Genomic DNA, 25,057 nt, shown 5'->3' on the forward strand with positions numbered 1-25,057 from the left:
GTGGGAACCACGCCACCCTGACAGGTGGCCCCGAGTCCCTTTGCCAGAGCGACACAATGAGAATCAGATTCTCTGTCCAAAAGTTGGAGCCAACTAAGCTGTGCTTCCCCCAGAGAATGAAAGAAGTCAGACACTGCCGTGTTACACTACAGGGCCATTCTGGGGAAATCGAGACACGCAGAAACCAAAGGAACATGAGGGCCAAGAGAATATACATGAATACTGCTGTCACAATTCAGTTGGCAAGGACTCCAAATCCAAAAACAAGAGGCCTACCCTATGTGACTTACTCAATTGACCTATTGTTTTCTTTTTTAAAAGCTAGCACGATTCTAAGTCAAAAAAAGAGAGATGTCTTAAATCAGAACAAAAATATGAGGAAATGATAGCTCAAGAGTTAGAGTTATTCTGCTTCAGCTGCCTGAACTATGATAAGGAGAGCAACATAGCAAATCAAGTTTAAGAATTTAAAACAACTGAGATTTAAGATTTGGTCTTTTACAAATGGATTAGAACTTAAAATAGCTGATCTACCGTGTTTCCCCGAAAATAAGATATCCTCCAAAAATAAGACCTAGCGCATGGAAAGATAAGACATCCCCTGAAAATAAGACCTAGTGCAACTTTGGGAGAAAAAATTATTTTTGGGGAAACAGGGTAGTTATGTAGCAAATTCATTGCTGAGTCCCACCCCCCCAAAAAAAGATTCCCTCCTCTCCACTATAAGTGAGACTGATTAAATTTATCTTCATAGTTCTCACTTCCATGAAACATGTATTTTAAGGTATCAATTTTGAAAAATTGTTTTGGTCATTCTAGCAAGTTTATTGTGCAGAGAGATTATGTTCCTGATCCAAAGTATGAGATTTTAAGAGAGAGATAAATATTGAAAATATTACAGCGGGCAGGCTAGGGAGAGGTGGGGGAGATAAGAGATCAACCGGAAAGACTTGTGTGCATGCATAGAAGCATAACCAATGGACGCAAAACTCTGGGGGTGAGGCATGTATGGGAGTGGGGTGGGGGGGGGCAATGGTAAGATATGTACACATATAATACCTTAATAGAAAATTTTAAAAAATATTGAAAATATGTCATATCATAAGAATAATACTTTTTGTTTTGGGTATTCAGAAATAGTAACTAAAAAAAAAAAGAAAGAAAAAAGAAATAGTAACTAGTGCAGCATCGACTTCATCTGACTTAGAGTTTTTCCTTTTTATGAGAAAATGTATGCTTCCTTTATAAGGAAACTTCTTTTTGAAAAAGGATTCTGTTTCAAAAGATCTTGTTTAGAGATACTCAATTTAAGCACACACCCAGAAAAGGGCAGACAAATGTTATGTGTGTAGACATTTTTCATTTTATAAAAACCCCAGGATTCTAGAGATTAGTATAGAATGGTTTGTTGTTAAACTCAGGCAGTTAAAAATTGTCCCAAGGTTTATAATACAGACATCGCATCTATAAAGAGAGCTAATGAGGTTATCAAAAAAATATACAACCTCTGAAAGAGCTTTTGAACTAGTTCCACCATTAATTCCAGAGTACTCAATATTTTGTTTCCTTATAAAAAATATTAAATCTGTTTCTCTGCAAAAACCTTTCTTGAACTTCAAGTTTATATGCAACTAATGTTAGACCTTTCTTTGAATTCATGTTCAGATCCAAGAAGAACAAAGCCCAGGTCACTTTAAACATAAATTTAAGTCATAAATAGCATTAGTATTTGTATTCCATCAATGCTGGGCTGAACTTCCACCTCAGAAGAGCTGTGGGTCCCAGTGGAACACTGGCAAACACGTGGACAACACGAGCAACTGACCCAAAGATTCCTCATTGCCACGACATTACGTATTTATCCCCTCCTCCCCCCGGTGTTTTTTACAGTCCACACTGACTCGATGGGAAAAAATAAAAATGTGTGACTATTGTTTGAGATATCCCCAAGTCCAGATGAAAATATACACACCCAATGTCCATTAGTATCAAGAAATTTAATAGAGTAAATGGAAAAAATGAGTAATATATAAAATGAATTACTATTATATATGATCCAGCAATTGCACTTCATGGTATTTACCCGAAGGAAACAAAATCACTATCTCGAGACGACAAATGCACCATGTTCACCGCAGCATTATTTACAATCGTCAAGATATGGAAAATAATCTAAGTGTCCACTGACAGACCCACGCATGAAGAAAATGTGGCACATGTGCACGAAGAAATATAAAAAGGAAATCTTGTCATTTGCAACACAACAGACCTTGAAGGCATTATGCTAACTGAAATAAGTCAGACAGAGAAAAACAAATACTGTATGATCTCACCTTTATGAGGGGGTCTAAAAACACACACACACCAAACTCAGAGAGAGAACAGAGTAGTAGCTGCCAGAGGTGGGGTGGGGGATGGGGGGGGATGAAGGTAGTGAAAAGGTACAAACAGCCAATTATAAAATAACTAGAGGCCCGATGCACAAAAACTTCATGCAAGAGTAGGCCTTCCTTCCCCCAGCTACCGGCACCAGCTTCCCTCCGGCACCCAGGACCCAGGCAGCTTCCTCTGGCCACCAACAGGCACCTGGGACCGGGCTGGCTTCCCTCTGGCCCTGGCTTTGTCTGGCAGGATGTCCAGTCTAATTAACATATTAACCTTTTATTATTATAGATAAGTCCTGGGGTGTAATGTACACCATGGTAACAGCAGTTAATACTGTACTGTATTTCTGCAAGTTGCTGAGAGAGTAAATCTTAAAAAAAAAAAAAAAGTATATGCCGAAACCGGTTTGGCTCAATGGATGGAGCGTCAGCCTGCGGATTGAAGGGTCCTGGGTTCGATTCTGGTCAAGGGCATGTACCTTGGTTGTGGGCACATCCCCCAGTAGGGGGTGTGCAGGAGGCAGGTGATCGATGTTTCTAACTATCTCTCTCCCTTCCTCTCTGTAAAAAATCATAAAATATTTAAAAAAAAAAAGAAGAAAGGTATAGCTATGTGGGGTGATGAATGTCAACTAGACTTATTATAGTGATCGTTTTGTAATATATACATATATCAAAGCATTATGATGTACGCCTACAATGAATACAATGTTATATGCTAATTATATCTCAATAAAAGAATGAATTGTATGTTCCAGGGCAAACAAAGAAATTGGCAGTACAGAGGTCACAGTCATCGATTCTGCATAAACACACCCCGAAAGAAGGCGGTACCTATCGAGTACCTGCGGTGAGGAGGCTACGGGGAGGAAAACGTTGACAGAGTAGTCAGAATATTTTGTTCCCTGAGTAATTTGAATAATGGAAGCTTTATTTTAGTCAAACTATGCCAGGCTCTATGTCCTTCAAGGGCAAGCCTGTGTCCTTCTAGGTTTTGTGTGCCTGACACAGGGCCTGCTACAACGATGCCCTCATGTTTGATTCATTATTGGTGAGAGAATGAATGACCAACACGGATAATCCTGTATGCCATTTTAGAACAGAATCAGAAGTGTCTCATCATGAATTCCTGAACCAGAATTATTTTTGCACAGAGCTCTCACTGTTTCTCCTCTGTAAAGCTAGTACCACTTTGTGAAAACTTTGCTCCTCTTAAACAAGACTCGGCCATCATATTATATTGTGAAGCTGGACATTACCATGATGTTTAAAAATTATTCCAGAAAGGTATTCTCTATAAACAAAAAAGTTGTGTTGTTTTTTTTTTAAAAATCCTCACCTGAAAATATGTTTCCCCATTGAGTTTTTGCAAGTGGAAAGGTGGGGGAAGGGGGTGAGAGAGAGAAAATCGATTGGCTGCCTCCCAAACACCAGGGCCAGGGATGGAACCTGCAACCCAGGTACATGCCCTTGACTAGAAATGGAACCCAAGACCTTCTGGTATGCAGGCCAATACTCTAACCACTGAGCCATGCTGGCCAGGGCAGAAGTAGTTTCTATTTTAGCATGTTTAAAAAGGAGTATGGAGAATCTGACACAGGGAAGAGAGGCTCAACACATAGTGCCTGTGTCAACAGAGACTAGGAAAGGCTCCACACACCTTCATCAGCACTGAGACAGAGGGATTTGGGAGTGGTGGACAAGAGAGGACAGGGCAGTGGCAGGCAGAGTGAAGGGGCTGTTCCAGTGGTGCCACCTGAGTAGAGCAAGGGACAGGGCTGGGCATCGCTAAATCCTGCGGTTACAGCGGTGGGGCTGGGGACACGGAACCTTCGTGAGGAGGGGACAGAGAACTGCCTTGTGTGTAGGACACAGGACTTCCTCCAAATGAGCGAGTCACTGAGCGTAAGCTCCGCCCTTAAGAGTCCCGTGGTTCTGCACCTCCAGACCCACAACAAGCATGGGAGGCAGATTTATAAAAATCTGTGAAAACAATGAGTGAGAACTGGAAGTGGCAGCGAAAACCAACTCACAAGGATGGAGAGTGCAGCTTGAGGGGTGGGTGTTCCCAGCTCACTTTAAACTTCCAAGGAGAAGCCATTCTGAGACAGCTTAACTCCACGCCTGCGTGGCAAGAGGCCACGGTCAGAAGACAGGAAGGAAACTGAAGTCTGTGGCCAAAAATGACTTTCAGGGTCAAGACCCTGAGGCCTGGATGTGAGTAGAGGGGCAACCTCCAACAGCTTTTTCTATTTTCCGACAGCTTTCTATTTTCCGACAGCTTTCTATTTTCCAAAGACTGAGCAAGCTGTCGGTGACTGCGAGGAGCCACGCCAGTCTGGAGGTGGGTCCAAAGATGCCATTCAATCCACTCTTTCCTTTTCCTAAAGAGGGCTCAAGTGAACAGAACACCAGAGCCTGGGAAGGCCAGGCCTTCCTGCAGACACGAGGCCATCAGGAAGGCTTCTTCAAAGGCGGAATTCCTTACTCATCCATCCGTCTTCCAACTGTGCTAAGTCGCTCCAACCAAACGAAAACCTATTCATGTTCCTAAAAAGGTTTCCGCTGAAGCCACATCAAGCACTGTTATTGGTGCGCGAGCACTAAGTATTCCCAGGTTAGCTTTCTTGAAAACATCTGCATCCTTAACATGAAAGGCCTACAACAAATCTCTTTATAAAGTCTCCTTCCAATTTTAAAGTAAAAATGTCATAAATGTTAAAAGAATGCTCCTGAAGTAAAAAAAGAAAGGTTATATTGCTGTTAAGAGTTAAGATAATTCCATTGATACTGAAATATGTGTAACTAATTTTTCATGAGTCAAAGTATTAAGCACTTTTACCTGTGGTATTACGTTTCCAAAGGCTTTATTAAAACAAAACAAAACAAAACAAAACAAAACAAAATTCTCTTTTGTCTGGATGGCTCTCAGATATAATTTTATAATTTACACATGAATTAAAAACAGACACATATATCAGAAAATGTATGTATATGAATTGGAACAGAGAAAAGATTCGTAAAAGGACCCAAGAAAACATACATACAGTATCTATAGTTTTTCACAATTCTGTGAGAATATTCAATTAAAGGAGAATAATAAATGTATCAATTCACTTGATAGAATTTTTAGTGTCCTGATAATTTTTCCATTATTTCATAAGAATAATCGTTAGAATTAAAGGAAGGTTTTTTTTTTTTTTTTTTAAATATATTTTATTGATTTTTAACAGAGAGAAAGGGAGAGAGATAGAGAGCTAGAAACGTCGATGAGAGAGAAACATCGACCAGCTGCCTCTTGCACACCCTATACAGGGGATGTGCCCGCAACCAAGGTACATGCCCTTGACCGGAATCGAACCTGGGACCTTTCAGTCCGCAAGCCGACGCTCTATCACTGAGCCAAACCGGCTTCGACTAAAAGAAGGTTTTATTATACCTCCTAAATAATGTGCCCCAAATAGGTTAAAACTATCAACATTTAATACTTTCTTCAAAAAGCATTTCTAGGGTCTTTGAAATCTACTCAGAATAGGAAGTAGTTCCTTTAAAGGAAGATGTGTTAAAATTAATAAAATGGTACTTCCTGACACTTTAAGTTGTCTTTGAGAAAAAGTCAACAGATTTTGTAAGTATTAATAATACTCCGATGAAAAAACAAGAACCTCACACTGCAGGTGCATAACTATCCATTTCAGCATTTTTCTATTTCCCACCCCCCCTTCCATGAGGTTTTAATAAAAAAAAGAACCAAAAGCTTTTTTTTCTCCTACAATTTTGCTGGAAATAAAATCACAAAAATCAATCACAACTGCTTCAGTGCCTAGGGCAGAAGCTCTTGGTCTCACCGCCTAGCAGGCTGCTCCTGTGTGACTACTGATGTCCAAACTCTGCATTATTAAAAAAGCAGTGGAGTGAAACAAGACACCTACAGAGGGCATACACCTTTTCCCCACATTCCCTCAAAGGGATGACCTTATATAAGCAAATAATTTCCCATCTCAAAATGAAGAAGACAAACATCACGCTTACTTTCTCTAAACGCTCTACAGTAGCCCAGGAAGGATAACAGAAAGAACAGGGCACCCAGGAGGTCTGCACGGCCCACAATACCAGCAACCTTAAAAGAAGGGGAAGAAAAAGAAATTTACATTAAAAAAAATTCTTTTTTGACAAATCCTAAACTTAAGAAATACAAATTCCTTAGAAGTAGAAAACAAAAACCTTATTAGACTCTGCCATCTCTATTAAAATAATCTACGTACCTTCAACAGCCCGAGGTCTTATCTTAGAACTAGAGGCCCGATGCATGAAGATTCATGCAAGAGCAAGCCTTCCTTCCTCTGGCTGCTGGCACCCCCTTTGCTCCAGCCTGGAGCTGCCTTTCCACTCTCCCACCCTGCCCAGAGGCCCGGAGTGGCTGGGGCAGTGCAGAACACCTGCCGCCCCGCCCCCTCCCGCTCAGCACCTGCATATGCAAATTAAGCCACCATCTTTGTTGGGTTAATCTGCATACTCACTCCTGATTGGCTGGTGGGCATCACAAAGGTACAGTCAATTTGCATCTTACACATTTATTAGTGTAGATTGGTTTTCTTATGCTTTTGGTCTATGACTTGAGTTAACTGTTTCTAAGAGAAAGTCGGATTGCTTTGAACCTACTGCTGGCCATTGTATGGTCTGCACGTATGTAGCAGAAGCCCTGTTCGTTAGCACCCTGTCCCCAAGGGTGGCAGAGACCTGTGTTTCTGATGTCTCCAAAGTGGACTGTCATGTGGAAAATGCTATTAGCTGAAAGGGAATGATATTTAAAGAAGGAAACTCAATTCAAAACATGAAGGGAAGGTGGGAAGTAAGGGTTAAAAGTCATCAGGCAGATAGAAAAAGACAGGAATAATTACTCAAAGCTGCCTCTGCCACCTTTTCCTCCCATCAGACCAAAACTGATGAAGTGGGTTAATCTGGAAAGGATTCTTCAAAAGCAATGGAAAAGTAAGACAGAAACAGAATAACATTTCTACCATCCCTCCCCACATTTTCTACATCTGCCGACTGTCCTTCCCTTCGTTATATTAGTGACAATGAAGCAATAATGCAATTCGCGTTTCATTTCTTTCAGGCTGATTACTACAATTTGTGTTCTCCAAATGTTTCGTGGCAATGAAAGACACAGAATTCCACCCATGAGTATTGGGCTAGTTTATGCGGCATCCTTTACTAACGAGCGCCTGGATGGTGACATTTATCAAAGTGGTTCTTTAGGTATCACTTTAATGACTGGTAAGTTCACCTTTTCTTAGAGGGCACATATGACATATGAGATACAGAATAAAGACTATTCTATAAATGGAAATAAGAGAACATGCAATGAACATGTAATTACTATATTTACATATGAACCACGAGTGTGTGTATAAGCAATGAGCTATAAAGAAAGCCTTTTGCGAGTTTCCCGCCACACTAGTTAGCTCTGAAAGCTGAGGGGCAATTGCACATTCTGATCCTGAACTCCTGATGCAGGTGAACATGGCAGCCTGTGGTGTCCCTCCGTCTCTGAAAGGGCTGATGACTCTTTCCAACCTGTGAATGCCACCCACATCGAAGAAGGAAGCCAAGGACGAAGGCTCAGCAGGTCTGAATGACTATGCCGGCATGCCGGAGGGTTCAACGGTGCCATCAGGTCACGAGTGAAGTAAATATGCAATGAGAGTTCTCGACCAGTCTGGCCTGTCACTCACTCACTAAGGGATGCAGTAAATCAGGAATGAAGTGAAACCGGGCAGAGCACACAGTAGGGGCAGGCTCACTGTCAGTTCCCCGCAGGAATCCCAAATTGCACTTCTGTAAATGTGAGGAGCAGAAAGGAATGAAAACAGGACACAGCAGCTGAGGGTGAGGCAGGTCAGGGGCTCCAGAGCACCTTGGTGAGTGAGGGATGGAGCAGCTGGTCCTTCGGGCCTGCCGCCAGGAGAGAGATGGGAGAGAAAGGAGGGCACTTTCCAGCTGTGGCTATCTACAGAGCCTGAGGGTGGCCCGGAACCCGAATTCCTTCGAGAGAGTAAAACAAGCAAAGTCAATCCAGAGAAGCTTATCCAAAGGGGTCCTCAGATCATGAAGGGATTGGGAAGGGGGTTCAGAGAAAAAGGTTCCTTGAAAAGAGTGAAGGGGAAGGAAGCAGTTTGGATAAATACAAGAACGGGAGCCAAAACAACCACCACTTGTTACCTCGGGACAGTTAGAGACTAACTAACCCTTTACTAGGAGTTTCCCGCTACGCTGATTAGATAGGAAATGCTAAGGGCAACTATGCATTCTGATCTTGAACTCTTGATGCAGGTTCACTACTGTGAACTTTAAACATCACTTATTTTTAAAACAAATATTCTTCTTTGGCTAGCTTGTGAAGACACTACCAAGTTTTACGCAATATACATTACATGGTCTGACAGAGAGAAAAACGTGGTTTTTTTTTTAACAGTATGGCAATTGTTTTCAAGTAAAGAGAGTACTTAGTCTTTACGGTAAATTTTTCACATAAAGAGATTTCACAGACAAGACTGTAAAAGACTATCCAAGCGGGCACCACATCTAACTGGTAAATGGGCATGAGTACAAAGAGACTTTTTCTTCCTTTCTCATTTTTGCATAATATATTTTCAGGCAAAGTTCTTTACGAAGGCTACTTTTTTTCTTATAAATAACCTTAAATATTCATATCAGGATTTTGAAGGGGTTCAGAACAAATTTTCCCACAATGCACCATTTTGGCATGCTATTTTGAGCTGAAGGCAGCTGAGACCCTGTGGGCTCAGGAAAAATTTTCTGCTCTTCCCTTAACTATCCAGAAATCTAAATTGGGGGCCTTGCCCTTAATGACTTATTATCAGAAATAACTTTTCATGAACTACCTATAGGGCAGGGCAAACTTCTAATTACTGAACATCTGCTCTTATCAGCCTGCAAATTTTCCTCCTCCCCCCCACCCCCCCATCTGATACCCCAAGGCATCTCCCATCATTCCTTGGTGCAGGATGCCTTCTATACCTCATTTTCCCTTTTCTGTCTCTGAACCTTCATGTATATGGGATCTCTGACTTTCTCATGTATGTGGGGCTCCCATACATACACATGTAGTTAAATTTGGTTACTTTCTCTTGTTAATCTGTCTCATGGTGATTTCATTACTAGACCAGCTGAAAAAACCTAGACTAAAATTTCTTCCTCCTCCACAGTTCTCTAGAGGAATCACTGCCAACCGTCCCCCCTCCCCCCAACCCTCCCGAATCCTTAAAGCAGATGGCTCCCTTTTCCCCACTAGGAACCACGTGCACAGGGGCCACAGGGAGGAATTAGGAGGAGGTGACAGGGGAACGTCTCCCCACCCAGCGCTTTCAGCACGAAGCTCTGGGTTTACTGAACGGGCAGATTAAGGAGGCCTGAGCATCCCTCTCTGATACCCAAACTCAGGCAACTGGACATCTTCATCAGTGCTCTGATGAAAATGAAAACTTATAATTAATTGCACTGTGTCCTCAGAGAACCCCCAGGGCTGCTTCCTGGTCTCCAGAGAGACAAGGAACTAGGCAACTGGCTCCCTTAGCTCCCCTCCCTCTTCTGGTGACTAGGGTGTTAGAGCCCTTACCATCTATTGAATACAAACATCCCAGAGTGATTTGGGGTGGCAGAGTTGAAAATAAGAGACATTCATAGGAATTGGAAAGCAAAATCAAACGGATTACATGTATGCATATATGGATAACCCTTGGACACAGACAATAGGGTGATGGAGGCCTGGGGCGGGGGTGGGCTAGAAGGGGCCAATGGGGGAAAGAGGGAGCATATGTAATACTTCCCACAATAAAACTTACAAAAATAAAATAAAACAACAAAGAAAAGGATGACAATTATTTTACTACCAACTGGAGACCATGAGGTAGGAAGTCCGTAGGGTGTGACTGACCAATCTCAGTTTGCCTAGGGCTATCCCATAATCCCCTTAGTCTTAAGCTAAGTGGACGGCTGATCACCCCAAAGACTGGAAAACGTAGGCTCTTTTCTAAAAATCCTCAACCAAGGATATGCCTTTTATTGATTTTTATAGAGAGAGGAAGGGAGGCTGCTTCCCACATGCGCCCCAAGGATGGAGCCCACAACCTAGGTACGTGCTCTGACTGGGAATCGAACACACAACCCTTTGGTGCATGGGACAATGCTCCAACCGAGTCACCCAGCCAGGGCACAGAAAATGTAGGTTCTTATTTTCATTGTGCAAAAACATTTTTAATATTAATGTTAAGGCACAAAACATGTCAATGCTAATATAGGGAAATTTACTAGTGCAGTACCAACACTGGAGGGACCTACACTGCCATGACTTTCCCTTCATAAATGTGAACAGAAGCAGCACAATTACTCCCAAATCCTCAATCCTCATCCCAGGTCCATGTTCAGTGGGGGCAGGAGGTGAGAATGCTGTGCCCAGGGTCGTTACTAGGGACCCCGGCCAGGCCCCAGCCCACAGCACAGGGCGGCTCCCTCGGTCCTGCCCTGGAACACTCTGAAGAGTCTCCCTCCATCTCAGTGGTCGGCAAACCTCGGCTCGCGAGCCACATATGGCTCTTTGGCCCCTTGAATGTGGCTCTTCCAGAAAATACCATGTGCAGGTGCACATGTACAGTGGGATTGAAACTTTGTGGCCCATGGGCAGAAGTCAGTTTTCAGCCTGGGTGAGTCTATTTTGAAGGAGTGGCGTTAATACACTCAAGGGGCCAAAGAGCCACATGTGGCTAGCAAGCTCTGGTTTGCCCACCATTGCTCCATCTGATTCTTTGGGTAGTCCTGCTTTATGCTCACTTTAAAGCTGGGTTACATGTAGAACAGAAAATAAAAGGGAGATAAAGATAAATACTATTTGTCAAAACAATAAAAGGTGAATATATAAATTATCTGTCTTAGGAATGCTAATTTCTAATAACCCTAAACTTTTCCTTGCATTATGAATTCGAATGACTTTCATAGAATGGAAGGGTAGGAGATATTAAGAAATTTTTTTCATATACTCCCCTTTCTCCTAAAGCTAGATTTCTTTGGGCTTATTTTTAAATATCCCAAATGTAGAATTTTGGTGGTAACATTCCCGATTGCATTTATCTGGGGAGGTGTGTGCACATCCAGTTATACTTGTCGGCATTTCAAACTTGTTTATAAGCTAACTTTTCAATATTTAAAATCAGAGTTTTAGAAAAACTTCTTTAAGATCACACTACATCAGATAAGTACCAAATCAGTACTTCTGCCTGAAATACCCTTATTTCTGATTAATGTGTACACTATTTCTGAATCCCAACACATACTTAGGCCATAAAGAGAACTAGGACAGAAACAAATTCTAATTTGAACACAAACATATAGCTTGCAGCAGTTCCCAGCTTGCCAATACATTAAGCCCTCTGAATTTGCTGAAGTAAAACATTATGAGAATTTTTTAAAGCTTTAAAGTAGATAAAATTTTAAAGAACACTGAAAGAACAATTCCACAATCTTCTTAATACCAAAGAAGAGGTAGTTTAATAAGATTTATAAAATCAGATGCTAGCCCTAGCCAGTTTGGCTCAGTGGATAGAGCATCCGACTTGGAGACTCAAGGGTCCCAGGTTCAATTCCTGTCAAGGGCATGTACCTTGGTTGCAGGCACATACCCAGAAGGGAGTGTGCAGGAGGCAGCTGATTGATGTTTCTCTCTCATCGATGTTTCTAACTCTCTATCCCTCTCCCTTCCTCTCTGTAAAAAAAATAAAATCAGATGCTAAAGGCAGGAATTTTGCTCAGTATTTTGAAACTTAATTCCAAGATGCTCAAAGCACTTGGTTAATGTATAGGTATTTAATAACACATGAAATTCAGAAATCAATTGCGGAGAAGTAGTAAAGTACATGCAGTATTTTATATGAGGTACTTCATGCTCACAGAATGAATAAAGTAAAATATTTTACCTCAGCAAACATGATGATTTACATTTTCAAAGGGTTCCCATGGAGGTAGGTAGCATGGTTTCTGAAAATCCCATATAATTTCTACCAAATATACTCAGCAGCAGCTCAGTGGACTAAAGGCACGGCCCACAGGACAGCGGGTCAGGCCCATCAGGAGCTGCCAAACCACATTCTCTTTTCCCTGGGCATGTGGGCGCCGGGAGCGCCAAGGAGAAGAGGAGGTAGGTGGGGAGAACTCGTGAGTTATGTCACAGCAGGACTTGGGGACCAGCTTTCTAGTTCAACTCAAGAGCATGGTGGCAGCGTCTCTGCACAGACCTGGGACAGCCAGGTTCCCAGTTCTATTCCTATACCCGCCAGCCACATGACTGCCCTGGGAGAAGTCCTCTATCGGTCCTCCCAGGCCAGTTGCTCTTCTGTAAAGTGAAACTGTGATGCCGCCCAATCCGATCCAACAGAGTGTTTGTGACAATCATGACAGTACGAGGGAGTATTTTGCAAACTATACACCTCTCAGCGAACACGGGAAAATGGAGAAAGGTAACCTTGGCCTCTAGCTTATATACCCCAAAGCCAGGCAACATGCAATATGCACACCTTTACAGTGTGGGTATAGGAGGGAACCAGAGAGCATCACCAGCGAGCAAACCATGCTGCCGTTATAAAGTCTTCGTCAACCGGGACTCTGCATTTTCCCGTAAGAGAGGCCTGCTGGACCTGCCTACGATGGTCTCAAACGCCTGGCAGGGCACCACCACAGCTCTACGAGCATTTACAGGAAGGCTGTCTTAGGACACACACCGACACACGTGCGGGGGCCGCGGGTGGGCGATACTCACGCACTCCGTGTGCACCGGGTGCACAGCGAACAGCAGAGCGGCCAGCAAGGACGCCCTGGGGGCCAGGTTTACCCTCCGGCCTCTGCTGGTGTACTGCAGGCCGCCGAACAGCACCGAGAAGACATCCACCAGGAGGACCGAGATGCCGGCGTGCAGGAGGATGTTGACCACGTGGAAGCTCACCGGGTGGAAGCCTCCCGACAAATAGTAGTTAATCCTGCGGCAAAGGAAGGGTGCTCACACCAGGTGCGCAGATGCACCTGAAGCAAAACGCAAACCATCTACAGGGAAAGGCTGGTGAGTAAAAAACGCTACAAGGAGGAAAAGAAGACTTTGTGCAATGTTGGTTAAAATAACACCCAGATAAACAATGCCGCTAAGCTGAGGAAATTGGAGAGAAGGTAAGAACAATGAGCTGCAGAGGGGGGAAGAGGATGACAAGGGGATCTCAGAGGAGTGGGACAGAAAATACGCGGAGAGGGAAGGCGGAAGGAATTTTTAAGTGCAAAAAAGGCAAGACTGAAAAACAAAAACAAAACGGATCACACATTACTCATGGCTATCCCACAGGAATCTGGATATAAGATAGTCATGTAACTTGCTTATTCAAAAAAAGAAAAAGAAAAGAAAGTACAGGTTTTCTACCAGGCTTCTGAACAATGAACCACTTTTTCATTGTCAGGGATTCTTATTTTCCTGACTGCGTTCCCATTACCAGTGGTTCCATTTCATCATCTCCATGCTTCTTTGAGAGATCTATAGACAAGTGTTTAATGCGTCAAAGAAATAGCTATGAATAGGAACTCTGTGTGGTGAATAAATCTATTTCATGCAAAACAGCTCCCTGATTAATGGGGAGAGCGGGATTGGTTTTTTAACTTTTCTTTCTTTTTTTGCCTATTGACTTGGTAACAGCAGGAAGATTGATGCCTTTTATTCGTAGTGGGGGAAAAACATGGCAATTTCATGTGATGCCACATGTTGCCTTGTCTCGTGTTGTTTCCTAGGTATGCACGAGCAAAGGGTCCAACCTCCAGGAGCTGTGAAAAACAGACACTTCACCCATGTGCATGTCATCCCTGACAGGGGCCGTGCTAGCCTCTGTATTGTTGTCCCACTTTTAGCACCTCTTCTGCTAAAGCAAGCCCTGAGATGACGTTTCCACAGGCAGGCTCTCTCCATCTTCCTGTGGCCTAACTCCTAACACATAGAACTTTCACATACGTCTTGGAAACCCCTAGAGGCGAGTGGCTTCTGCTTCCCTGGGAACTATTCCCTGGACTCCTAGACCCGGGACTCCTGTCACATGCCACCTGGAACGTGATAACGCACACGCTGTGGGTGGCCCTCGCGGGCAGCCCACAGTCATTCCTCACCTGAAAGTCAGCACGGTGAGAGGCCTGTAGGACTTGTGGCTGGTGTTGCTGCTCAGCCGACTGCCCCAGAAGTCATGATGCCACAGGTCCCCAAGGGGCGTTTCTGCTCGGAGGTCCTGCGGGAACACAACCAGAGGACGTTCGGAACAAAGGAGTCCTGACTCCTGAACTCAGAGCTAAGCCCTCACGAGTCCCCTTCTCTAAAGTTCCTTACAATACTTCTACGAGGCACCTGTTGCAGGAATATTCCTGCAAGACTTCCAGTGGGCTTCCTTCCCATCCCCCGATGCGGAGGGTAGGGTGGGGTGGGGCCACCATCTCACCATCTCCACAGCCATGTGCACTGCCCCACTGCTGCACGCCTTGCCCCACATGCCCGACCCGCTGTGCCAGCCACCCCCACTGCCTCGCCCCACCCTGCAGGTGCTGCCAGTGTTTTCCCTCCAGCAGCCACAGCTGCCTTGCTTTCCACTTTCCTTCCCTCTTCCTTCTATGGCATGCTGTCTTCAGTCTACACTCCTCCCTCTTTCCACATATGCAAATTAACCGTCATCTTTGTTGGGTTAATTTGCATACTCACTTTGATTGGTTAGTGGCGGTGGATTGTGTGGCAGAGTAATGGTTAATTTTCATATTACTCTATTATTAGATTAGATTCTCCAACTCTTCCACCACCTGGGCTGCTAGCAGGTCCCCTGGGCCCTCTGACACATTCTCCACGTTGCTCTTTCTAAAATGCAAATCGAGTCACTCCACCCACCTCAGCTTAAAACAATGCTACAGCACCCTCCCTCCCCCCTTTCTAGGACACAGCCGATGTTTTGACATAGATGCCACAGTCCGGGTGCTCTGTCTCCCACCAGTCTCTGCAGGCTCATCTCTTGGACTCAGTGATCTGCTAATGGCCTGCATCTGATCCCCACGCAGCTCTTGCTACCATCCATTCAAAGGCTTTGCATGTTCAGGTTTCCATCCAGCAGATCACTCCTCAACTCTTCACAACTCAGCTCCTGGCGGCATAGGTAACACCTAACTGCAGCCTCACACAACAATTTCAATAAAATATAACTAAAATACAAAATGGACATTACCCAGAACTACAGGAAAATCGACTGACTAGAAATTCTACAACAAGAAGGAAAGAGAAAATCAGAAGGAAAAGCAGAGGAGCTGTAAAAGCCTAAGGTACAGAGACACACTGCGCGCGCAGAGAGGACGGAGCCGGAGAGGAGGGGGAGGCTGAGTGCCTGGCTGGCGTTCCCTAGAGGGAAGGAGATAAAAGCTCTGGACTGTGCTGAACCCTAGATTCAACAGCACTGAACCCCAGTTCTAGGCCAGACCCTGGGAACCCAGGCTCATACAGAGGGAGCCTGGGCTGTAAGGCGGAACCTCGGGGGAGCGGCGAAAGGTAGAGCCCCCGGAGGCGTGCACATTGCGCGCAGAGAACGGGCGGTTGACTGTGCCACTGGATTGCCCTGGCAGGAAAGAGACAAAAGCTCCAGACTGCTCTGAACCCCACTTCCAACTGAACTGAACCCCAGTTCCGGGTTCATTGGGGGAGAGCCTAGACTGTTTGGTAGCAGGCGAAACTCAAGGGCACCTTTCTCTCAGAGGTGCTTGCAGCGAGTACTGAAGGACCCTGAGGAACACTGAGACTCAGGAGCCTCTTAGGGCGTGACTGACGGGAGCCAAGGCTGTAGGCTTCACCCTGAAACACAACGCAGCTCCTCCTGCCATTCATATCTCAGCCACTGAGCTATAACCTTTCTAAGCTGATGCAATTTTCCTTCTGTGGGTCCTGGGCATCTTGCACCATCCTCACAGCACCTGGCACACTGGCAATTTATAGTCTAGTGACTATTATCTGTCTGCCCCGCTGGACTGCGGCTCCAAGAGGCCTGGGACACATTGGTGTTTGCTGGGGGTACATGGAAGATGCTTAATCTATGCTGAATCAATGAATGGACCATATAGCTAAGTGAGATCACTGCTACTTTCTCTCATGAGTGTGGATAAACATGTATTTTTTTTTTAAGTTTCTCATTTTTAGTCATGAGCTAAGCAGATAGTAAAATTAAAGGAAAAACAACTTCCACATAATTTTTTAAAGATACATATCACTAGCTATTTAAAAAAGTATACCTATCTTACTACTAAGGTAATTTAATTTGGTACTGTATTATGGATGCTTAAAAACATGTATTTTTTTTTACATTTAAATATGAAACTGGATTGTTTAAAACTGTCTCTAACAAGAAGAAAAGCTACTGTGGAGTAACAAAACTGAGTATTAATTTTCTCTTTAAAGCATAATTACACAGGAATAATTTAGGGACTAGACATCATGATGTTCTGAGCACCGCATGATATATCAGTCAAGACTGTTGCAGTAACCAAAATCAACTCTGATGTGAGCAAAAAGGGAAGGCTTTAAAGTCAGTGCAAGGTTCCCGCACGCCCAGACGGGCTGGAAAAACAGGTCAGGGCTGTGCAGCCAGGAGCACACCCACAATCCCCACCGCTGGCACCTCCCTGAGGCTGCCTGGGCACCTCCAGACCCCACCTCTGTGCATTATGAGCTCCTCACTCCAGCAGGTGGTACACCTGACAGGAGAGCCCACGTCTGTGCCTGTGTCTGCGTCTGAACTGGACAGTCTTTGTAGCATCTAACAACCAGAAGGCGGGGAATGCCGCACACAGAGGCAGTGTGTCAAATCGTGGCTGGTACAGAGAGCCCTCAGTGTCCATGGCGCCCAGTGGAGTTCAGCGAGTCCTGGCCACTGAAGTGTTTGCTGGCTCAAAGGGACAGGCTTCAGAAGAGGCAAGAGCCGAAACCGGTTTGGCTCAGTGGATAGAGCGTCGACCTGCAGACTGAAAGGTCCCAGGTTCGATTCTGGTCAAGGGCACGGTACCTTGGTTGCGGGCACATCCCCAGTGGGGGGTGTGCAAAAGGCAGCTGATCGATGTTTTTTTCTCTCTCTCTCCCTTCCTCTCTGTAAAAAAATCAATAAAATATATTAAAAAGAAGAAGAAGAAGAGGCAAGAGATACAAGGCTGGTCACCTGATACCTACTCTGAGGCTGCAGTTCTCTTCCAGTGGGTGTCCGCTTCAGAGGCCTTGCATGTACCCACACCCTCTCTGAGTCGGTTAGCTATTTCTGGAAGACCCTGTGGTCCACCCACCAACTAAGTCCACTCAGTTATGAAACTGGAAGTCCATCTTCTTTTGCACTGACCCAGAAGCACCTGTCCGGCTGTGAAAGGGTTGGGCAGAGGCTCTTTCCTTCCACGTGAGCAGTAAGTAAACACCAACGAAGCTTTAAATATTTGATTAGGTGTAGCCTACACAAGCGGGGTGCGCTATAGGACGGTCGACTTTTCCTGATAAGGATTGATGGGAAAAATGTGTTATGTATGAAATTCCTGCTAACGCCATGTCTCAGAGAAAATCATCATCTCAATGAAAGAAGGCAACTGGACACTGCAAGGACGCATCTGGAAAGCAGCCTTGAACACCAGTAACACCCAGTAACAGCCTGCTTCACATGACGGTAGGCACGGTGCCAGGGAAGGGAGAAGAGCCTTTCATGAAACACGAAAGGAAAAAGGAGGGCTAGCGAGCTGACAAAGGGGCAGTGTGATGCTCTAGAAAACACTGACAATGTGCCGTGGAGCCACGCCGCGTGGCTTCCTCTGCCTAACCCCACCCAGAAGGAAGGAGAACTACAGCCACCCCCCAGGGCATCCCGCATCCCACAGAGCTCCAGCTGTCCCGGCCTTGCTTATGGAAGTTCTCCCCCATATAAGTTAACGCCTTAAATACCTTCCACTTAACCAGCGTGGAAGAGTCAAGAAACTCTCAATAAAATGAAGAATAGCCCTAACCGGTTTGACTCAGTAGACAGAGCATCGGCCTGCAGATTCAAGGGTCCCAGGTTTGATTCCGGTCAAGGGCATGTACCTCGGTTGCAGGCACAACCCCAATAGGGGGTGTGCAGGAGGCAGCTGATCAATGTTTCTCTCTCATAGCTGTTTCTAACTCTCTAGCCCTCTTTCTTCCTCTCTGTGAAAAAATCAATAAAAATATATATTAAAAAATAAAATAAAAATAAAACGAAGAATAAATATTTTAAAGTCAAGTCATGCCCTCGATTCCTTGTTAGGAATTCTATAACTATTAAGCCACGCGTGTGACATAACACAGTTGCTTAGGGCTACAAACGTCCTTCTTTTTCCTTTAAGCCTGGCTTTAAAAAGAACTAAAATAGAAACATCTGCAGTAACGGCTGGGTAAATTGAGGAAAACTACAAACGAAGAACTTGAATTAAAAGCAAGCGTCAACAATGCTGCCATATGTGCCATCAAAACAGAGAAAATCAGTTGCAATGCATGAAAATAAAATACATGCAAAAAACAGCCATTCCTCTCAGCCCTCCTGGAAAAGAATGTTTGCCACATAGACAATTTCCCCCAATATTTCCAATGTGATAATGAATTTTCCCACATTTGGTTGAATCCATGACTGAAAAAATTTCAGAGCATTAAAAAACGGTGGGACAAAGAGTTGCTACAATTGTACCTACTACCCTGTTTCCCCGAAAATAAGACAGTGTCTTGTATTAATTTTTGCTCCCAAAGATGTGCTAGATCTTATTTTCAGGGGATGTCTTATCTTTCCATGGGCTAGGTCTTATTTTCGGAGGATGTCTTATTTTCGGGGAAACACAGGTAGAGAGAAAAACTAGTATATTCCTTCAAACCCTCTTCATTGGTGAAGGCATACACATAAAATATCTGCTGAGTAACTAGACTGTCACAGGTCTCTAATCTGGGCCATTTCCACGGTCTGTCTCCTCTCGGCCCTTGCCTGCCTCCGCCTCTCTTGTTCTGGTTTTCTTTAAGCTCGCCGAAATCTTTTTCCTTCCTTCCCACAACCTTATGTCTTCTTCCTTACCCCTAGGTAGCAAGGGAAAGAGGCAGCACTTTCCCTGGACCGATGTAGCACCTACTGGTGAGCACAAGTGCTGGGATTTCGCTGACTCTGCAAATTTGAGTCAGAACGCGAAACGAGCAGGCACTGCGCTCCCCACCCTCCAGCAGCTGTCAGCAGCTGTCCCGATGCTATCATTGAAGGACAAAGAAGCCCGCGCGCTGCCTGCTGTACCTTTTGGTGGATGATCACTGCAGTATGTGTGTGAGTTTCTTTTTTTTCCTGGAACAGTTCTGCCCTAGAAGTTCAGGGGATTTATCACAAACCCTGAAATCCTCCGTCTGCAAGGCCCTACAAAACGCTCGCCTTGAAATCTTAGAATAACAGTCTCTGATACATGTGGGAGGCCTGTGGTCTCACATCACAGAGGGCATATGGGGAGGGTAGAGCCCGAGGGAGGCAGGGGTTGGAGACCCCGCTGCCAGCAATAAAAGGGGCCCTACACCCAGGAGACACTATCTAAAAGAGATGGGGAGCTGAAACCAGTTTGGCTCAGTGGATAGAGCGTCAGCCTGCAGACTGAAAGGTCCCAGTTCGATTCCAGTCAAGGGCACGTACCTGGGTTGCAGGCACATCCCCGGTAGGAGGTGTGCAAGAGGCAGCTGATCGATGATTCTCTCAATAAATTATATTTAAAAATCAGCCGAAACCGGTTTGGCTCAGCGGTAGAGCATCGGTCTGCGGACTGAAGGGTCCCAGGTTCGATTCCGATCAAGGGCATGTATATTGGTTGCGGGCACATCCCCGGTAGGGGGTGTGCAAGAGGCAGATGGTCGATGTTTCTCTCTCATCGACGTTTCTAGCTATCTTTCTCCCTTCCTCTCTGTAAAAAATCAATAAAATATATTTAATAAATAAATAAATTAATTAATTAATTAAATGGGGAATCTAGAGCACAACTGGAGCCCAGGCAAAGGCTTACCCCACGTGGAAGGGAAAACAATTCAACACAAACGTAGATCAGGACTGAGACGTAGGCGAGTGGTCAACGTCAGTTTATCAGGAAGGAATTGAGATACAAACCTTATTGTTAACGATCGCTTCAGAGTCATCAAAGACAAACTCTCCATCGTAGCTGCGTGCGAAACACAGGAGGGAAGCCAAGCCCACGACCAACTTAGCCCGGAAAGGGGGGACGGAGGACGGGACGATGTGCGCCAAGTCGGCCTCCAGCTCGGCCATTCTGAAAACTGCAGGCTGTCCGTCTCTGGCTCCAGCATTCTGCAGGTTAGAAATCTGCAAGAAAAATAACAGGCTACGATTATTGATCAGCGCACTGTAAGGAATGCTTCCGCCGTGGACATACCTTGAGTAAGAGTTAGACAGCCACGATGCTGCAATTTTAGAGCATGCACTCCTTAGGAAGTGTAAGGTGCCATTTTCAAACTTCTGGTGGGCAGAAAAACCACCTGGGACACATTCGGATCTTCCGGGGCCCAACTGCAGCCTAGCAGACTGACACCCCTGCGTTTCTGATGCTGGATTATCTGTGAGAAACACTGATGTAACGGACTCCTATACTTATCAACCTCCTCTTGGAAATGATTTTTTTTTTTTTTTACAGGCTTGTAATCAGTTTACAAAATTAAAAAAAAACACACCAGTTAACCATCTTACTGCATCCAATCAAGAAAAATCAAGAAATATTCACGGTTTGGTCTTATCACATTGTATGTGGGGGTTGGTGGGGGATATGAGACATGACTGGGATTCTGAGAAGTCAGGCCAGTTAGATGAAAATCTAGGAGAGGGGAGTTTTGATAGAGATAGCGAGGCAGGGCACACGGATGGCCACGTCAGTGCTTCACACATGGACGACAGAGGAAGGAGAGAATGTTGTAGACTGGTCTGAGGTAATACCTTATCGCAGAAAGAGCTGAGCTGTATCAAAAAGAGGAGGGGAAGTGATTCTAGGTGAGACCTTCAATATCTGTGTAGGGGTCAAGTTAAAAATATCCATTTATGTTTACCTTTTCTTTCAAACAGGCAAAATGTTAAAGCTAGAAATGTCTGTCTCAGCCTTGCCACTTTGTCCTCTGGCCTGGCGGATGCTACCTATTGTCTCAGGACCCACTTCCGGTGAGACTCTGCAAAGCGGAGTCACTTCCCAGCAGCAAGAGCTCCCTGCCTTGGAATTCACCCAAACCAGCATGTTATCTGTCCCCATTCCCACCACACCTTGAATAGGTCCGTTCTTTGCATTTACCAGAACCATGTTTGGGTCAGACTGCTTGGGTTCCATTTTGGTTAAGTTCCTGTCCTCTCTGGGCCTCAGTTTCCTCACCTCTAATGGGAGGGTGATACTGTGCTGACCTTACATGGTTGTCAAGAGGATGAACCAGGAAATGCACCTAGAGCTTAGAAGCACTGCCTTTAGAAACACTGGCTTTCATAAATGCCCACGGATGGTTAGCGTCATTACAAGTACCTTCTTCAAGGTGGGGGAAAGCACAGGTACATAACTAACTGCTTTCTTTGGAAAATTTTTGGTTCCGAGGCCCTTGTCTTTCCTAGCTAAGGGACTTGCCCCCATCCCTTTCCTGCTGAGACAGAGGAGAATCCCAGGCCCCTGAACGGGGAAGGCAGTTGGATTGCATTTGTTCCCAGGTCTCCCAGGGAATCGCCCAGGTTATGGAATCAATAAGAAGTCAGCCACAGAGGCCCTCTGAGGTCACAGATATCTTTTTGATAGGCTTCTGCGTGAACGTCGAGACAGACCCGACAGTCAACAAGACTCATCTGATGGCTTTCTCAGATTTCCAATCCAGAGAGGAAAGGCTCAGCATCTCTCCCTGCTTGCTGGTCCCTCGAGCTTCCCCACCTGAGGTAACGCGAGCTCTCTGCGGGAGCTGGGGGAATTCCAGCTGCTACCTGCTGCTGCCTTTTCTTTCTTTTCTGAGGAAAGGATAAACTATTGCTCAACTCCAAACTACAGCTGCAAACACAATCCAAGTCCTCATGCAGGCCCCAACCATTCATTGTTGTCTACATTTCAGTTAAACAAATCGCTCCTATTACTTAAGACAGACACATAAACCAGACTGAATAGTTAGAAAGATCCCATGATTTAATATGGAGCTAATCAAGTATTCTTTGACTCCAAAAGTTAACGTGGAGGAAAGCAAATACTTCACACAGTTCTAAATGCACCACAGAGCTGTGAACATGACAGAAGGCTTTGATGGTATCTACCTTAGTCCCACATATTTGAGTATTATTTCACAAAAGGTGCTCAAATAGCCTCACGGGAAGAATACTGAATCAGAAAATTGTGCTTCTTTAACTAATTGCCAGGCCTCACCTGTTACCTCAGACTGTAACAGACTAATCTTTTGGTGCTCAGGTAACAGGAGATTAAGGCATGATGTGGACCCTAACATCTGGGGGGTGCCCTGTTGGGATCAGGGCCGGATCCTGGGGAGCCAGCAAGAAAGCCGAGTCGGTCTCCCCCTCTTCCTCTCCTGCAGGGCCCCTCAGAGACCCTGGAATGCCCAGTTAGTTCCTGCCTTCTGCATGTCTCCATTCTGCCTGGCCTCCCCGCCTCTGAGCAGCTTCCCTCCCTTAGGATCCAAGGTTCCTTCCCACTTCTTCGCTGGGCCACCTGCTCGGCTTCCCCAAACTCCAAGCCCGCGCGCAAGGAGCGCCGGCTGGGTGGCCCCGGCAGTGGCACGGGCTCCCGGTCGTTCGGCTCAGCAGCCAGCGAGGAGCAGGGATCACTCGCTGCGCTGCAGGGGAGCCGCCTTTCACCCCGGGCAGACGGCCACGCGGCCAGGCTGCGCCCAGCCCTAACCCGCACCGCGGCCAGGCGCGGGGTGGTGCGGGTCCCCGAGGCCAGGTGCCGCCGGCTCCCGGGACCTCCCACGATGAGCTGGAGCAGTCGGGGTGACCACTGCACCGGGTGCAGGGAACTCCGGAGCCGACACGCGGGGCGTGGACAGGGGGAGCGCGCACCCTCCGCGCAGAGCCCTTTGTCCCGCGTGTGGCTTGCGTGCAGCTTACACCGGGGCGCCCGCGTCCCCGTGACCCCGCTCGCAATCGCGGTCCCGGAGCCAACTCCCCCAGCAGACCCGCCGCGGGGACCGGGCCGGGGGGCGGAGCGGGGACCCCGCGTCCACTCCGCACCCCAACTCTGCTCGCCCCGCGGCGCGCTCCGCCCCACTCGGCCCTGCAGGAGCCGCCCCGCGCGTTACCTGCAAGGAGCCCGGGAGGCAGCCGCATCGCCCTCCCGGGCGCGGGAACTCCCGCCGCTTGGGTCGCCCACCCGGAGCCGGGCACGGGGAGGGGCCGCCCGCCGCGCCCCCCTCCCGCACCGCGCGCCGCCCGCACCTCCCGCAGCTCCCCACGCGTGCGGGCGCTCACTCACACACACCCCTGCTCGGCCCGCCCCCACCCTGCGGCCATTGGCTGCTGCTGTCGTCACTCTCACGCTGCGGCCGTCCCTCTTCAGCCCATTGGCTGATGCACCCGGGACGTCAAGCCCGAAGGGCGGTCCGCAGCGAAGGAAGCGCAGGGACTGGACGGCGGGGCGGGAAAGGAGGAAGCGAAGTGGTGGTGGCGGAGTCCCGGCGGGCCGGGGCGGGAAGGGGCGGTCCTGCCCGGCCAGGAGCGGCGGGCTGCGGGCCGGGCCATCGCGGGTTCTCGTCGCTGCCGGAGGCGGGAGGCGCGTGCTGTTTCCTGTCGTCGGCCAGCGCCGCGTCCTTTCCCGCATTCTCTCGAGCTGCTTGCAGCCTCCCTGCAGGAAAAGGAGCTGCATCGGAACCACCAGAACTCTAGACCTCTGACTGTCTGGGAGGGGTTACTTAAAACGTGTGTCTCCACTTTCTGCCTCTCAGAACTGGCCTGAAACCGCGTTCTTCCATCCAAGGCCTGGACGCCTTGTTTGTAGCAGGTCCTCATCCAAGGTCCAAGGGTCTTCATGCTCCTGCTGACCCGTGAACCCTGCTCTGGCGAAATCTGCCATCCACCTTCATGCACTAATCGTCACTTTGCCTTAAACTCCCAGTCCCAACGGGATTGCCACTCTGCCCCCCATGACTTCTATTCTCAGATTACTTTGTCGCCTGCTTCAAGACAAAGAGAAACTGTATCCACTTTCCACCTCCAAACCTACCAACCTACTCTTTTTAAAAAATATATATATTTTATTGATTTTTTACAGAGAGGAAGAGAGAGGGATAGAGAGTTAGAAACATCCATCAGCTGCCTCCTGCACACCCCCCACCAGGGATATGCCCGCAACCGAGGTACATGCCCCTGGCCGGAATCAAACCTGGGACCTTTCAGCCCGCAGGCTGACGCTCTATCCACTGAGCCAAACCGGTTTCGGCCCAACCTACTCTTGAAAGCGCAGATTCCAATCTACCCCTCGGTTTTTCCAGTATCACCGAATGCATTCTAACATCAACCTTGACCTCTTGACTGAATCTGTATGATCAACAGCATTTAATCAGTCCGGAGCCTTCCCGGACAACACGC

The 25,057-nt window shown here is 46.5% G+C and overlaps 1 protein-coding gene across 3 annotated transcripts in view; it reads right to left on the minus strand.

Annotated features, from left to right (window-relative positions):
• TMTC4 (transmembrane O-mannosyltransferase targeting cadherins 4) overlaps positions 1-23,925 on the minus strand; it is a 60,139-nt gene extending 36,214 nt beyond the window's left edge. For all 3 annotated transcript variants that reach the window (XM_045588770.1, XM_045588769.1, XM_045588771.1), the window contains exons 1-5: positions 23,773-23,925; positions 20,606-20,818; positions 14,592-14,707; positions 13,216-13,432; positions 6,417-6,504 (exon numbers count right to left, since the gene is read on the minus strand). In XM_045588770.1, the coding sequence (XP_045444726.1) occupies positions 6,417-6,504; positions 13,216-13,432; positions 14,592-14,707; positions 20,606-20,764 (580 nt within the window). In that variant the 5' untranslated portion in view covers positions 20,765-20,818; positions 23,773-23,925. The remainder of the gene's footprint in view (positions 1-6,416; positions 6,505-13,215; positions 13,433-14,591; positions 14,708-20,605; positions 20,819-23,772) is intronic.
• Between the last annotated feature and the right edge of the window lie 1,132 nt (positions 23,926-25,057).

This window comes from Pipistrellus kuhlii, unplaced genomic scaffold (genome assembly GCF_014108245.1).
Source record: "Pipistrellus kuhlii isolate mPipKuh1 unplaced genomic scaffold, mPipKuh1.p scaffold_m20_p_3, whole genome shotgun sequence".
NCBI classification, from domain to species: Eukaryota; Metazoa; Chordata; class Mammalia; order Chiroptera; family Vespertilionidae; genus Pipistrellus; species Pipistrellus kuhlii.